Source organism: Spinacia oleracea, chromosome 5 (genome assembly GCF_020520425.1).
Source record: "Spinacia oleracea cultivar Varoflay chromosome 5, BTI_SOV_V1, whole genome shotgun sequence".
Lineage (NCBI taxonomy): Eukaryota > Viridiplantae > Streptophyta > Magnoliopsida > Caryophyllales > Amaranthaceae > Spinacia > Spinacia oleracea.
The window spans coordinates 111,940,997-111,957,495 of NC_079491.1; the positions used below are offsets into that span (position 1 = coordinate 111,940,997).

At 34.5% G+C, this 16,499-nt stretch overlaps 3 protein-coding genes across 3 annotated transcripts; all 3 read right to left on the reverse strand.

Annotated features, from left to right (window-relative positions):
• Positions 1–25: 25 nt before the first annotated feature.
• On the reverse strand, positions 26–10,138 carry LOC130461786 (uncharacterized). Its single transcript, XM_056829999.1, has 8 exons — positions 9,521–10,138; positions 4,621–4,912; positions 1,438–1,630; positions 968–1,165; positions 614–876; positions 271–522; positions 91–183; positions 26–46 (listed from the first exon to the last, which is right to left on the reverse strand). Exons 2-8 carry the CDS (start codon positions 4,903–4,905, stop codon positions 26–28), a joined length of 1,305 nt encoding a protein of 434 aa, XP_056685977.1. The 5' UTR covers positions 4,906–4,912; positions 9,521–10,138.
• LOC130461031 (uncharacterized) lies at positions 5,247–6,290 on the reverse strand. The gene is made up of 3 exons (XM_056828911.1): positions 6,025–6,290; positions 5,861–5,942; positions 5,247–5,769 (listed from the first exon to the last, which is right to left on the reverse strand). The coding sequence occupies exons 1-3, from the start codon at positions 6,285–6,287 to the stop codon at positions 5,275–5,277; spliced, it is 840 nt and encodes a 279-aa protein (XP_056684889.1). The 5' UTR covers positions 6,288–6,290; the 3' UTR covers positions 5,247–5,274.
• On the reverse strand, positions 6,384–8,729 carry LOC130461787 (uncharacterized). Its single transcript, XM_056830000.1, has one exon. It carries the CDS (start codon positions 8,727–8,729, stop codon positions 6,384–6,386), a length of 2,346 nt encoding a protein of 781 aa, XP_056685978.1.
• Positions 10,139–16,499: the final 6,361 nt, after the last annotated feature.

A 16,499-nucleotide genomic window follows, 5' to 3' on the forward strand; every position in this document is an offset into this window, starting at 1 on the left:
ATTAGTTTTACAAACGAAAAATAGATTAGCAAATTGATATTTTACTCTTTTTTTATTAATACAAAAATCATAGCAAGCAGAGAGTATTACCATGTCTTCAACTTTTTGAGCAAAACTCTTTGTACCAGAAGTGTGTCCGGCATCTTGGTAAGATCGATTTTTGGTATTTCTTGTACTTTTACCCTATATTATGTAAATATAATTGGAAAATGAGAAGTAGAAAGATCGGGGAGGGATATACGGAAAAAGATTAATATTATACGTAATTACCTTAAACTCGTCTGATCCAAAGTACTCAACAAGCCATTCCCAGTCATCTTTGTCAACATTTGGTGGCCTATTTTCTTCTTTAAGCCTCTCCTCGTCTGTGCTCTCAATATCATAATAATCAGCTTTCAGTCTTGCACGATAATTCCTGTATTTTTTATTCAAAGACCCCATGATGTATGTTTTCCTTTCTTTTTTTATTTTTTCACGTTCCCCTTCATCTTGATCATCCTCAAGTCCAATATCGAATTTTTCCTTGCAAACAAAAGTACAACTCTTAGTAAAAACAAATACGGCACGAAAAGTATATGAAAAATATTTATTACTAAACAAGAAAAACTTATACCAGAACAAGATCCCACATCTTCTCCTTATTCTCTTCTGGAATTTCTGAAAATACTTTCAACTTTTGAAGTGGGGCATTAAGAGGATCTCTAACAAGGGAGCCACAATAACTTGCAAGACAAGCTCTATTCACACCAATAGGTTGGCCTTTTATGTTGAAATCCACTTTTTTCTTCTCACAGGGTCTCATTCTTGCCATTTGAAGATTTCTTGTAGGGCCTCTAGGAGTGACGGTCTTGTATGTTTTCTTCTTTTTCTTGTTTGCTGTAATACATGTATATATAGTTTAAACCTGACTCAATACCATTGCAAAGAAGAAAGAATATTAAATTAGAGAGTATAAAATAAGTCATACCAGAATTATCCTCTCCCCTCTCCTTGTCAGCAAGTGTCTCCTCGTCATGATTTCTCAACGTGTTTGAAATGATATTGTTTTCTTGATTTTCTAAACCATAGTTTCTTGTCTCGTCTAGATCCTTACCGCCTTCTTGATCTTCTAAAGCATTATTATCATTGTTCTCAACAAGTTGCCTCTCATCATGCTCTAAATCAACTGTATTTTCATGTTAAGTATCAGAATATGTAGATTTAATACATGTTATGAAATAAAATATTTTACCTGATAGGTGGGGGTGGGGTAGGGGGAATGTGCTGCAATTATTAATATAATGCTTATTTACCAAATAAAAAGAATAACTTATACCTCTATGGAGAGTATTGCTTTGCCTATCCTTTAACGTCTTTTATCGTTGAAGGTCTAGCAAACGTGAATTAAAGATTCGTCAATTTCTAATAAATGTGTACTTAAATCATATACGAAATAACATTCAAACTCTACTGAGCAAATAAATAAACCTTCTTGTAAAGTTGAGAGGGTTTCTTTAATTGTTCCCACTTCTTTTGTTCCATGTGCTGCTTGTTTTTCCTTGTTCGGTCTTGATCTTAATAACTTGGCAACTGACATCGGTGCAATAAATTTGTTTTTTTTCCCTCCTCCTTTGATCTCATTATTTTTAACCTGAAAAAAAAATCAAATAAAAAGTAAGTTGGTTCATCATCCGAGGTTCATCCTCTGATCTTAATTTGTGATGATGTTTGAATAGCTCTTTCACTCTTTGTAGTACTGCAGTCTATGGCTTGTAATGCTTGTACCACATTGTATAAAAATAAAAGTGATGTCAATTATAATATAAAAATGCACTGCGTTAAATAACCAGATTTTCCAGGAAAAAGAAAGATGATGAGGCGCGTGCAATTATGTAGAATTCCTACTTATTCCTAGGTATAGTTGTCTCTCACTAACTGCACCAGGCCACAATTCCCTAATTGTAACAGGGTCCTTAAGCAATGAGGTTAATGTTACAACTAATGACAGAAAATAATAGCATAGAAGAATTAAGAATATTGAATGGATACTATTCTGGCTAAAATTCAAGTTTATTTGACAGCATACTTATTCAGTTACCAAAAAGCCACTGAAGATTTTCTTATACCAATGTGGCAAAGTCCCATCTTTTTTAGTATAATTTGGTAATTCGGCTACTTTCATCAAATACACAACTTTACTTCATTTTACTGGTTAATGGGAGTCACAACACAATAAGACAAATTAACAAGAGACTTGACCCAACAGCTGAAAGTGCTTGGAAGTTTTTTCTTAATCAACTCGGCAAAGACCTATTTGGTTCGCGTTAAACAACTATGCGGTCATTGAGCAGAGAACCACTATCTGTTGTAGAAAAGGCCCCAATACCTTAAAGTTATAAGAAAAGAAATTGGTGAGAGATTACATCTATTTTGAACATGACAGCAATCACAAGTTCAGATGCTATTTTCAGGACAAACTACTATAAGTTGACCAGCAAGCAGCCGGAGAAACTTGATCAATCATAAAGCCTCAAACAATTTCATGCAGCAGGAAACAAAAAGGAAAAAATAGCTTCATAGAATTAGCAACCTGAACAACATCATCTCTTGCAGGTTCAACAATAACTTCTGGATGGTTTTCAAATCTGTAATCATAGCAAAAACAAGTTTATGTTCAACTTGCTGCAATAGACCACAGTTAATCTTACCACACCACAGCTTGCTGAAACTGAACAAGGCAAGTTGTTCAGTTTGCAACAAAGAATCTGGAATTGCTACGCAAACCGACTCAATCAGTCTTATGATTATTTGCCATGTCAGTGTTTAGAAAAACTGACTACTTATGAGCTTTGATGATAATTTCAATTTTGATATTTTTACATTATTGTACATGTTGACACTGACTTCTTATGAGTGACTCTGACCTGTTGTTTCCCTCCTAGTAATCTGAATGTTGATTTGTTCTCTCTTTCACTTTGAACTTTAAGGCTATACCAACTTAAGAAAAGGGAGTGAACTATCAGATCTTAATTCTAAAAGTCTCTTGCTAAACTGTCATGGGTCTGACATTGTGTGGAAGACTTTTACTAGCTCTCAGTTGAGATAATATTGCTGGTCCAATGTTCAGTTGAACATTACAGAAATGAACAGAATACTGCAAGTTAGGGGCTGATGGGTCTGAACTCTAAAGACAGAGGTTGCAAGGCTTGACAAGTCAGAAATGGCCCAGAACATGATAAGAGAATTCAGTTGAATTTCCTCTTATATTTCCTGGTGTATGTTGAAGTCTTTTATTCTGCTTTAGCTCTTCCTCCCGAAATTCTGTTCTTAAATTCGGTTGAGCATGATTTGTGGTGTGGCCTGCGAGTCTGAGTAGACACTGAGCTGGATTCAGAGGCAAATTTTTTATGTTTAATTTGGATTTTCATCCTTTAGCAACTTCCAAACTGTATTCTAGCTACTGTGATCAAGTATATGAGGCAAATAGTGCAGAATTGGAATTTCTGAGCTTCTGACAGTTGCTCATAACTAAGAGCTGCAAGTTTAGGATAAATTTAGTGAACCTTGTCTAGTAATATAAATTTAAAGACTAAAAGAAATGATGGCAATGAGTGCTTGAGTTAACAAGTTGCAGAAACTTAATGGCATTGTTGTGCACTACTATTAAACCGATAATGATGGAAATATGAAAACAGATCCTTCGATATTTATCACATGAACTTGGAGATTGACAACATGGAGTCCTCAGTTCTTCTAAAAGCTCGTCAGATGGACGAATGAAAATTTTAGGAACAATTTACAAACCTGAAGCTACTACCCCTTTCACTCCCATCTTTGTATCATCAAAAGCCTTTAGCTCTTTTATGCAATCATCTTTCAGCTATAAAGATTAGATGAATGAAATAATTTTGTCAAAATAAGTGTATCAGTTCACAGGGAAGGGTAAGTGAATTAGGTAATTAAACTGAACATACTAAAAATCATTTAGACTCCCGGTTTGCTTATATCTCCTGGTTTACTTATTTTGGTAGTTAAGACGCATGCCCCGTTTTTCCCCCCAGTTCAATATTCTAATTTCTAAAAACAAAATTAGAGCAGCAAACAGAAATGAGAAGATCAGGAACATCAACACAACAGCTTGTGCAGGGTTCTGCAAGTCCAACATAAACCTCATTTTACTCAACTGAACAAGAGGCATCCCATTAGACCAAGACAAACCAACTTAGAACAGGAAAACAACACTAAACTTCGAGGCGCATGTAACAGAAGCAAGCAAGCAATAGCAAACTAACAGTCAACTTCCCAAAGCCAAACTCACACTCAGCTTTCCAAAACCAAACTAACAGTCAGCTTCCCAAAACCAAAAACCAAACTAACAGTCAACTTCCAGGCGCATAAAACATAAGCAAGCAATAGCACTCAAGATAATTCTAGGCTAGAAATATAAAATAAACATCAACAAGTGAGAAGAAAGAAATATAATAGCATTCGACAGGAGACTACAGGCAAGTTATAACCAAAAGAGTAGATGGAGAGAAAGAAAGCATCAAATAAAGAAAAGACAAAAAAATAAAGACAAAAGAAGGAGAGGAACATAATGGATGGGCAGTGAACAAGATGAAACACGGAAGTAGAACGTACCTTTTTATTTGTAGTCATAATTTGAGTTTGATCCTCACGCTCATCTTCCTCATCCTCGTCAGGCACATAGTCACCATCTTTCTCAAGTGTAAAATTACATTTTTGTCGTCTTTTCTGAGGTTTTGAGCTATCCACCAAACTTGTCACACAAGCAGCAATGCGCTTTATACCTAAAGTTTGCATTTTCAGCTTGTTAGATTTAATATGCCTGAGTCTTTGTTGTTCATAATCATTTGGAGTCGTATCATCATGATTAGAAGGCGTCTTCCCTCCAAATCTGGACATTTTAGTGCTAAGAGAAAAAAAAGATGTTGTTAGAATGAATACAATTATTATACATCAAATTTAAAATAAAATCATAACATTGTGTCTGCATTAATGAAAATGTAGGCAGAAGACTGCATCTTATCAAACACGTGAAGAATTTTATTATGGTGGCAAGAGAAGTTGGCAAACAAATTCATCAAACAATCTAATCAGTCACTCTTAACGTAAACGGCGTGGTAAAAGGCAAGACAAAAGAGTAATTTACTAACACAAATATATTCAATGTAGAAAGCTTAAATTGAAACACAATTGAAGTTCATAATTTATAACATAACAATGAAAATGAGTAATAGGAAAATATTTATCGAGCATATAATCAGCTTCGTTCTATTCATTTAGCTCCGGGACATCATAGGAGTTTCTTGGTGTAGTCTTAACTACAACCTTCCAATTGGGCTTCACAACATCATCGACATAAAACACTTGTTGAGCTTGAGAAGCTAAAATGTAAGGATCATTAGCCAACACTTTTGAGGTATTGACGCTTACAAACTCAAAAGAATCTGTAATGATCCCTTGGCCTTGGGTATGAACATCCCACCAATCGCATTTGAACAAAATGACCCGATTTCGTCCAATATATTGAACTTCTATGATTTCTTGCAAAAGGCCGTAATATTCTAGATTTGAAGCTCCACTTTCTCCCTTCACAACAACGCCGTTATTTTGTGTTTCTCTCTCCCTTTCACTGTCCTTAGTGCGATACATCGACCCATTAACCATGTATCCATTGACAGACACCACCGCACGATCTGGACCTTGTGCTAATGATATTAAATTATTGGTAGCACTTGGATGTTTTCTCTTAGACAATGTTGTGACCTATAAATAAACAAAATATAGGTTTTAGAGGATTGCTACAATTATAAAAAGAAACTATTAAAAAAGGATTTCGTTATTTTAAAATTCTTACTTGATCTCTAAACCATTGAATGAATTTTCTTTTACGTGAAGAAACCATCCCCGTGGCATTTGTCGCATCGCGATTGTACTCACTATGATAATATTTCGAAAAAGTTATACAATTTTACCATAAAAAGGAGAGTATATAGAATGGAACACAAACTACAAACTTACTCGATGAATGGTTGCACTTCTTCACAATTGTTCAACACATAATAGTGAATTTCTTCCCATTCCTTTGTACTAAGTAAACGAGGATTTTCCTTCCCAAATGCTCTACCTCTTATCCCGAATATAGGAAGGCAGTCAGTTGAACTAATATCATCATCACCATCATCATCATAAATTCTATCTTGCTTGTTGAATTTTGTTTCTACATCATCCATATATCTTGAACAAAATGTCAAGCACTCCTCTAAAAGATAACCTTCTTCCATTGATCCCTCCGGGTGACCTTTACTGCGGACATACCCTTTTAGTTTGCTAAGATATCTGTTAAGTACGTAGAAACACTAGTAAGTATTTTACTATTATCAACCAAAAAAAAGAAATACCAAATAACATAACTTCGCATACCTTTCAATAGGGTACATCCATCGATACTGAACTGGCCCGGCAATCAAAGCCTCACTTGCAAGGTGTACGGGTAAGTGCATTATAATCACAAAAAATGATGGTGGGAAAATTCGTTCCAACTCACAAAGGGTAACACCAATTTGCTCTTCGAGTTTCTCTAACTCGTCAATCTTCAATGCTTTAGAGCATAACTCTCTAAAAAATTCGCTCAACTTAATAAGTGGAGCGGACAATGATACGGGCAAGTCACGTATGGCAAGAGGCAATAGATGCTCCAAGATAACATGATAATCGTGACTTTTCAACCCAGAGAGTTTACGCTCTTTAAGTGAGGAATTTCGTGAAATATTCGAAGCATACCCATCCGGAAATTTCACACTAGTCAAAAAGTTACACATATTCCTCTTTTGCTCCAAAGATAAGGTAAAAGGAGCTGGTGGGAACTCTTTTGGGATCTCTGTTGGATTATTAGGATCTCTTATAGGATGCAATGACTTTCTAATGTTCATTTCCTCCAAATCTAAACGTGCTTTCATATTATCCTTACTTTTCCCTTCAATATCTAGCAATGTCCCAAGTAAAGTTTCACATACGTTTTTTTCAATGTGCATCACATCCAAATTATGGCGTATCAAAAGACTACTCCAATATGGCAATTCAAAGAAAATGCTTTTCTTTCGCCATAATTTTGTTGCCTTTTGCTTCTTCTTTGTGCGTCGCCTCTTTTTTGAAGTATGTTTTGAAGCAGCTTGTTCATCATTAACCTGTTGTAGCAGTTCCTCACCAGATAACTGCTTAGGTTTTGGTCTCAACTCTTGCTTCCCATCAAAAGTACTTCCATCATACCTCCACATATGACTCATAGGTAAAAATCTACGATGACCCATATAACAATGTTTTCCCCCATTTGACAACCACCTAGAACAAGTATCACTGTTACAAGAAGGACAACCAACAGCTCCGCCAGTACTCCAACCAGATAGATCACCATATGCAGGATAATCACTTATAGTCCACAGCAAAGAAGCAAACATTCTAAAATTCTCTTTTTTTGAGGCATCGTATGTTTCAACACCAACTTCCCAAAGCAACTTCAACTCCTCTATTAGAGGTTGCAAGTAAACATCAATTTTATCTTTGGGCCCCTTAGGACCTGGGATAAGCATAGAGAGAATGAAAGATTGTTGCTTCATGCAAAGCCATGGAGGCAAATTATACGGGATAAGAAATACCGGCCATGTACTGTGGGGAATATGTCCATTTCTAAAGGGGCTAAACCCATCACTTGCTAAACCGAGGCGAACATTTCGAGGCTCGGAGGCAAATGTTGGATATTGTTCATCAAACGATTTCCAAGCTTTGGAGTCCGCTGGATGTCTCATTACTCCATCAGGATCATCAGCACGTTCATCGCTATGCCATCTCATACTTGCAGCGGTTTTGGTTGACATGAAAATTCTTTGAAGCCTAGGGATCAACGGAAAATAACGCATTGTCTTGCTAGGAATCTTCTTAGGCTTAGATTGTGAGGTAGAAGATTCGCTACTTGGTTCATTCTTTTTCCATCTAGAAGCATGACACTTTACACATTCATTTGCATCGGCATGCTCCTTCCAAAATAAGATGCAGTTATTAGGACATGCGTCAATCTTAATGGACTCAAGCGACAAGTTCTTTATGATCTTTTCAGCTTCATAATAAGATTCCGGCAAAGTGTTATCCTTAGGTAATGCTTCTTTGAATAGGTTAAGAACCATTTCCAAACTTTTGTTGGGTATTCCAGTTAAGCACTTTATGTGAAATAACTTAACTAAGAAGGACAACTTAGAGAATTGCTTACACCCAGGATATAGCTCCAACTCAAGATCACCCATCAATTTGTAAAAAGCTTCTGCTGCATCTTTAGGATCTCCACCTTCACTCACTTTATTTCTCTCTCCCTCAGCATAATTTTCTAGCGGTACTCCAAATGCCTCATGTAGCATATCTAACATTTCATCATGCTCATGCTCCTGGAATTCATTTGACTCGTTTATGATATTGTTATGAGTTGTCTGATCACTGATGCTTTCCCCATGCCGCAACCAGCGTGTATAACTCTTAACAATTCCAAATTTAAGCAAATCCAACTCTATTTCATCTCTACATTTTCTCCTTTCGTTGTTGCATTTCACACATGGACAAGGCACCACATCTTTGACATTTTTTTGTGAAAAAGCAAATTCTATAAATTGTTTCACACCAATCTTATACCTAGGGTCATTTTTTTTGCACTGCATCCACTCACGACTCTTTGACTCCATAATGTCCTATTTAATTATCATAGAATAAATTAAAAACAGGAAAAATAAGGTAATTATAGCTCATAAGTGGAAATCATATATACAACACACTACATGTGATCAACCAAGTAGCAATTTAAAATCAACCGAGAACCAAATATCATGAAAAAAAACATCTCAACAAACAACTAAGACATTATAAGCTTAGTTTGATAAGTTAAAAAAACATCTTAGCAAGAATATCAACAACATACTAGATAATTCAACCTTATTATGCATCAAATCATAAACACCAGAAAATCTTCACTGATACAGTAATACCCAAAATCATCTGACTGATTATTATAGTATAGTTCTAAGTAAACTTTAGTTTTTTTTTTAAAAATCCAATGGGTATGTTTGAGTTCATTCCTGGTCACAGTTTCTAATTCCATTAACAAATTAACACAAAGTCCAGTAAAATTAATTTCACAAATAATCAATTGCAAAAATTACAACTCGAATTCAAAGCATAATCAATTGCAATAATTCCAACTCGAATTCACAAATTAACACAAAGAATACGTAAAATTAATGGAAGATTACATCAATTGCATTAGTTCCAACTCGAATACACGAAAAAATAATGGATATTAACGCACTGCTAAGGAACCAGTCGATTTTAGTTCAAACTGGAATTCACGAAAAAATCATGGAAATTACTGCAATGTTATGGAACCAACTCGAATTCACGAAAAAAAAAATGGAAATTACTGCACTGCTATGGAACCAACTCGAATTCACGAAAAAATAATGGAAATTACTGCAAATACCTGAATTCGTGCAAGCAAGTCGAATCCGTCACTCAGTTCCGAAGTCCACAAAATCGAGATGGAAGTTTTTAATCGTCAACAGTTATTCTCTCTAAGGAACCAGTCGATTTTGTTGTAGTTTCTATATCCCAGAGAAAAGAAAAAAAACCCTAATTGTAGTTTCTATATCCCACATATTGCGGGATTTTTTTTGGAGGGAACAATTGTTGAAAATTAAAAAATTCCAAATCGATTTTAAGAAATCCAGCAGAATAAGGAATTTGCTTAAAAAAAATAAAATAATATTCCAACAAGAACAACGAGAATCGCGGAGGAACAAAAGAGGAAAGTTCAGTTCCAATCAAGAAGATGGACGAATTAAAGGTTTTGCGTCAAAATAAGAACATAGGCGAAAGGTTAATTTTAAAACGATTACAAAATAATCACAATACTTACTTTGTCCCATTGGTTAACTACACCCATTTGTAGCAGTGTAACCTGGGTTCGACACCTGCTGCGTATATTTTTTTTAAAAAAATTGGTGTTTATTTTTGTCAATTTAATTTTGTTATTTTTGTTGTCCTAGTCCTTTAATTTTGACCTTTAATGAAATTCTCATAGCCTAAACTTTACTTTTTGACTTTTAATGAAAGAGTTCAAAATATATATATATATATATATATATATATATTTATATATATATATATATATATATATATATATATATATATATATATTCATTTTCTTTTGGTTAGTTCTTCTTAATTATCTCATAAATATTTTAAAAACTTTAGAGAATATTTGAGTTAAAGTTCATATATATTACAAAAGTTTCGGAAAATACTAAAATTTAATTTTTCGATTTTGATATTTTTTTAAAAAATTTTGGTGTTTGTTTTTGTCAATCTAATTTTATTATTTTTGTTGTGCTAGTCCTTTACTTTTGACCTTTAATGAAAATTCTCATAGCCTAAACTTTACTTTTTGACTTTTAATGAAAGAGTTCTCTCATCGTGAAAATTTAAAGCAAGTCGAGTTGCCTCTCCGACCCAGGTTCGATATATATATATATATATATATATATATATATATATATATATATATATATATATATATATATATTCCTTTTCTTTTGGTTAGTTCTTCTTATCTCATAAATATTTTAAAAACTTTAGAGAATATTTGAGTTAAAGTTCATATATATTACAAAATTTTCGTAAAATACTAAAATTTAATTTATCGATTTTGATATTTTTTGACATTTTATGCATAATAGCACATACAAAAGTAGCACGAGCAAGCTAGGTTTACCTTTTACTTTTGTGCACACTATATCTCTTGTGTAACATGAGTAACTTGAGCTAGTCTGCTCAACAATACATCAATGTCAAGCCCTCGAGTTGCACCAATCAAGGTCTTTATTGGATAAATATAAATATGCAACTTGAGTACGTACCCAAGTGTTATTTTTCTAACTCTAAGCATCCTCTGCAATCCACTTAGTTGAACAACCCTTATCTCCAGCAAGAAATTAATATACTCGATTCCTACAATGTGACAGAGTAAACATTTGTACTGGTCATATAGACGACAAATAAATCAATAGCTGAATTTGGTACGTGTGCTTCTCAATTCCATTAAAAAATAATTGCACAGGCCTGTAGATAATAAACTCAAAGATTTAGAAAAGGTTTGCATAAACCTAGTTAGTTGAGCAAATTAAAGAAAATGGATGCTTAAATGCCTCAATATTTTGTCATCTACCAAATTTTGTAGCGTAATAGCAAACGAGTAACCTATATTATTTTCAACATATTCAGAGCATAAACATAATCAATAAAGCATACATAACCAATTCCCAAAAGAAATTCAATCAGTCGACTTAGTAGAGACAAAAAATTACCGTACTCAAATAAAGAATGAACGAAACAAGTTTAAGCACAAATTACAGATAATACTGAAAAACTGGGAAATCCTTGTCAATTTTCCGTTCAAGCACAAATTACAGATAATACCGTGATAGAATACGAGCTGATTGATTTTCCGTTTAGATTTTTTGGTTGATCTTGAAACAACTTGTTAGAATTACGATTTTAGGCATAGTCCACAATATATTTTGTGTGGAACATGTCCATTTAAAGAACTGGTGCTAATTTGGACATGACCGCTTTTTATATGGACAAATTGGTTATGTGAATTGAAATACTTTGTTAATATTTTTGTTTATTTATTATTATGGCTCAAACAACACTCGCATCACAATTACACCACCACTACTAACAACAACAACACCAACAACAACAATAATAATAACAATTGTTATTTGATATGAAATACATACTCATTCCATTCCTAAAAGATTAAACAATGTAGCTTACTGTGATTCTGCTAGTTTTGAGGTTTGCGCACTGCTGTTTTGGTGTGTATTATTCTGTGCCGATGTTTTGCGGGGAAAAGGTTGTCCCTGGCTCTCTGTTGATTACACCTTATCATATGAAGAGCTAGCTAACTGAATAATATTTGTTTTTTATGCTATACATTCACATATATCAGAATGACCTACCGCACATTCACTTTTTACTAAGATAGACAAAATTTGTTTTCACCAGATTTTCTTGCCATGAGAGGCAGAACAATATACATTGAATATTTAAGCAAGACGTAAATTGTTATTTAAAGATGGTGTACAATAATTATTATATATCGTCGTAAAAGTTAACTTAAAATGCTTAAAAGTTATCTATTTTTTAAAATTATAATAAATATTATTATTTCAAAATATTAATAATGTATAAATATAACTATATAACCTTTTATAATACTTATCCATCAATTTTTTCTTAGGCAAAATTTATTCGGAGTTAATAAATATATTATACATATTACGTGTGCAAGGAGTTATAATAAATTTATTATACATATTACAAAATATTAAGAAATTGTACGAAATTGAGTTTAAGCAATATTATTAAGCAATATTATTAATCTAAAATTCATTAGGCGGGAGATTAAAATTTTCATAACCCCGCCCAATGGCTCCCTCTGTCCCTCACCTTTCCCAATTTAACAAGCCTATTAAAATTTTTCTTCTAATTGGCGGGGATACGATAAGTGAAAATTTCAGGAGCCCGCTATTCTGCAAAAATAAAAAAAAGTCAGAGCCCGCTATTCTGCATTCGTTTTGCCGCTGCAACCTCTCATAATACTACTCTTCATAAGTTTTATCTCTTCATTCAGTTTCTCTCCGCTCTTGCAAATCCTCTATAGTGCGACTTCATCTTCTTCAAATTGGTTGATTTTCGCTGTTCCTGCAAAGCTCTTCACCTTCTTTGGGATTACCCCCATTTCAATTTTCTAGGTACGTGCGTAATATGTATGATATTTTGTTTCGATTTTTGCTATGTTGATTGCTAAATTTAGGGCTCAAATTTTTTTCGACTAGTTCAACGAATTTCAATTGTTGACGTTAGGGTTTCAGATATTATTCGTTTCAGTGTTTTTAATTGCGATTTTGATTACTAAAATGATCCAATTTTCCTGTTTCATAGGGATGGCGTAGGGTTGTTATTCCGCGATTTCAATCAGATTCACTTTACTTCTCTTTACCTCTTTTAGTGCTGAATCAGAAACTTGACAAGGACTAGTATTTGAAGCTATTTACTGATTTAGTCCATTTGAATTTCAAACTATAGGTTTTTGCTTATGATTTCTTCATGAACTTCATTGTACTAAATCTGAAAGAAGTTCCCTGTTTTGAAGGCTCAACTTGAATCTGAAACTCTAAAGTAATTGACTTGTAAAAGGAAAATTTTCTCAGTTGAAGCTCACCAAATATCGATGAAGAGAAAACGAAGCAAGGAAGAACATACTCTTTCTTGAAACAGGTAGAGATTGAAATTATGTCCTTGTTTTTGGGTTTGGTTGCTTCTGCTCTCTCTCACATTTGTTCTAATTTTTTAATGGTTTGCAGCAGGATACTGATAAAGAGTGTAGATAAATTAGGATTTCATGCAACATGAGAAACTGGATTCAAAAGGAAAATTATGGTATTTTTGCGTTCAATATTTGCAAGTTGTTATCTTTATCTTGGTTTATTGTCATTTGCAAGTTGGTTTTTTGACAATGGAAAAACTACGTGCTTACTTTGTTTATACACGACTGAATTTTGCGACTGAATTTTTGAACAAGATGGATTCAGAACCGTTTGAGAAGAGGACCGTGTCAGGTCTGAGATGATTCAACTACCGATGATGGTCTGACATTTAGTCTTCAGCTTAGATGTTAGCCTGTGAATTATTTGTAATGATAGATGAAATAAAAGAGATGGAAATTGAATAAAACTGGCTTCATTAATCACTATTTTGGTCTATTGCAACTGTTGTTCTGCTTTATATATTTATCTGCTTATTCTACTGCGATTCTTATGCAGTGTGTGCCATTGCAGCTTTTCTTAGGGACCTCTGCATTGCTGAGGTAACTCCTTCTATTGGACATTCAGTCTGATAACCAGACTTGGTTTATTGCCAATCCTTTTGATGGTATAATTTCCTTTATATTGATAAAGAGTGTAGATAAATTAAGGTTTTATGCAACATGAGAAACTGGATTCAAAAGGAAAATTCTGCTGTCTTGCGTTTAATATTTTCTTTTTCCTTTGAAACCAGTTTGCGTTTAAAATTCTGCTGTCTTTGCAAAACACTAATATTCACCAGCAAAGCCAAAAACTAATATTCATGCAACATGACTCAATACAAAAGAATATTAGTCTAATATTTCTTCTGAAAGTCTTGATATTAAACTCTTGATATTAGTCTTAATAATAATATTCAGTAGTTATCAACTTCCCCGAGACTTCCAGGTACGCCTCTTTGCTTCAATGGTTACTTGATGTCTGATGTCTGAGTTGAACTATCCTTTTATTTTATGGTAAACACTACACTATTTTCTTTCTGGTTGTGAGCACACAGGGGTCGGATACTAAGATGTTATAGCCTTATCTGCAACTGCAAACAGTTTGTTGCATGAGAAGCTTGACTTGAATAATTTAACTTTACGCCATCTGTAGTTCGTTAGAATTTTGGTTACTACAAGAGAGATTTTAAGACCAAGTACTTATAATATGTTTCAATATGCTTTATAGGTGTCTTACTTTGGTGTTCTTTTTCATCTTAGTTACTTCAACAGAGCTTTTAACTTTTTAAGACAGTTTGGATTCTCGTTTTTAAGCGATTGCTAGAAGTGCGTTTATATGGCACTAGCTGAGCAAAGCACTGCAACTTCCACCCTGGTTGTGCTCGACTACTGTCCGTTGCTCATTATGTTTGGTGCCTTGAGTTGTAATGTAACAATTTGTTATATGTTCATTCTCAGAACATGTTCGGCTTAATCTGCTTTCTGACAGAAAGAAATAGCATAGACCATAAGTTGTTTCCTACTTATTACTGTGAGACTATCTGAAGGAGGCGTCAGTAGCTAAAATGTCCAACCTTTCACCAGTTTATATATGTCCTTTCTTTGATCGATGAAATGCTCACTGGTAAATGCAGATACATCTAGTCATCTGATTTTGTTTAACTTATTGTTGGCTTATTTTTCTGAACTTTTTCCCTTTCTGCAGCAAACCCCAAAAGGGCCCGGCTGTTTCACGATAAATCACTGGCAAGCGAGGATATCTATGAACCGTTTGTAAGGTAAGAATACGAAGAATCTTTTAGATAATTACTTTTCTCAAACGCTTGCCTGCTTGTATAACTGCTTGCCTACTTGCTGTTAATTCTGGTCAACGTTACCAGAGTTGATCGACTTTCTATGTTTGTGTCGTTTTTTCTTTATCTTTTGTTTGCTATCTTATACGTGAAGGAAATAATGCCCTTGGTCCAAGTATGCATTCTATGTTAAGTCTAATAAATGCGGTTCAGTATTAATTAACAAGTTAATAATTCAGTGAGATCAAGTGAGCTGAATGCCTAGCTAGAGGCCGCTTCAGTTCAAGTGGAATTAATGATATTAATCCACAGCTTACTCTTGACTGAACCCGTAGGGTCACACAAATAGTACGTAAACGGATCAAGTATTTAATGGCATTAAATACTCCATCTATGAATATTCGGAACCGACGGATCTTGGTTTCAGTGGGAGCTAAGATCGTCACAGGCAAGAAATGAATACTCCGGAAACGATGATATTGCCGGAAACGGAAATATGGATCGTATCGGAAATATGAATATTATCCAAGTCGTAGATGTTGCCGGAAACGGAAACATGGTACGTATCGGAAAATATTATTGGAAATGGAAATATTACCAGAATCGGAAATATTGCCGGAAACGGAAATATTGTCAGAATCGGAAATATTACCGGAATCGGAAAATAATTCCGGAAACGGAAATATTAAATATTTGTTCGAAACGGAAATTAATTCCGGAATCGGAAATATTAAATATTGTTCGTATCGGAAATAAATTCCGGAACTGGAAATTTAATCGGAAGCGTATCGTACGAATTAGCATCGGACGAGGCCTGCCGGACGAAGGCCCAGCACGAAGCCGGGCCATCGCCCAGCAAGCACGCGCGCCACAAGCCCAGCCAAGGCAGCGCCCAGGCCTACCGCAAGGCAGGCCCAGCGCGCGCCAAGGCCACGGATGCGTGGGCCGCGCTGCGTGGGCTGCTGCTCGCACGCGCATGGGCAGCCCTTGTGGCTGCCGTGTGTGTGTGAGTTTGTGCTCATGCGTGATTCCTAAATCTACAAGAGTAGTGTATGATTAAATTCCTATTCCTAATTGGATAAATTAATTAAATAGAATTCATGTAGGATTCTAATTTCAATTAATTCGTATCCTACTAGGATTACGATTCCTTTTCCATAACTCTATAAATAAAGGCCTAGGGGTCATTATTTATACACAAGTTTTAAGTATTCAAAACTAAGATTTTTAAGCAGAAAAATCAGCCAATATTCTTGCCTACCTAACCGAAAATATTAGAACCTTAAGGGCGATTC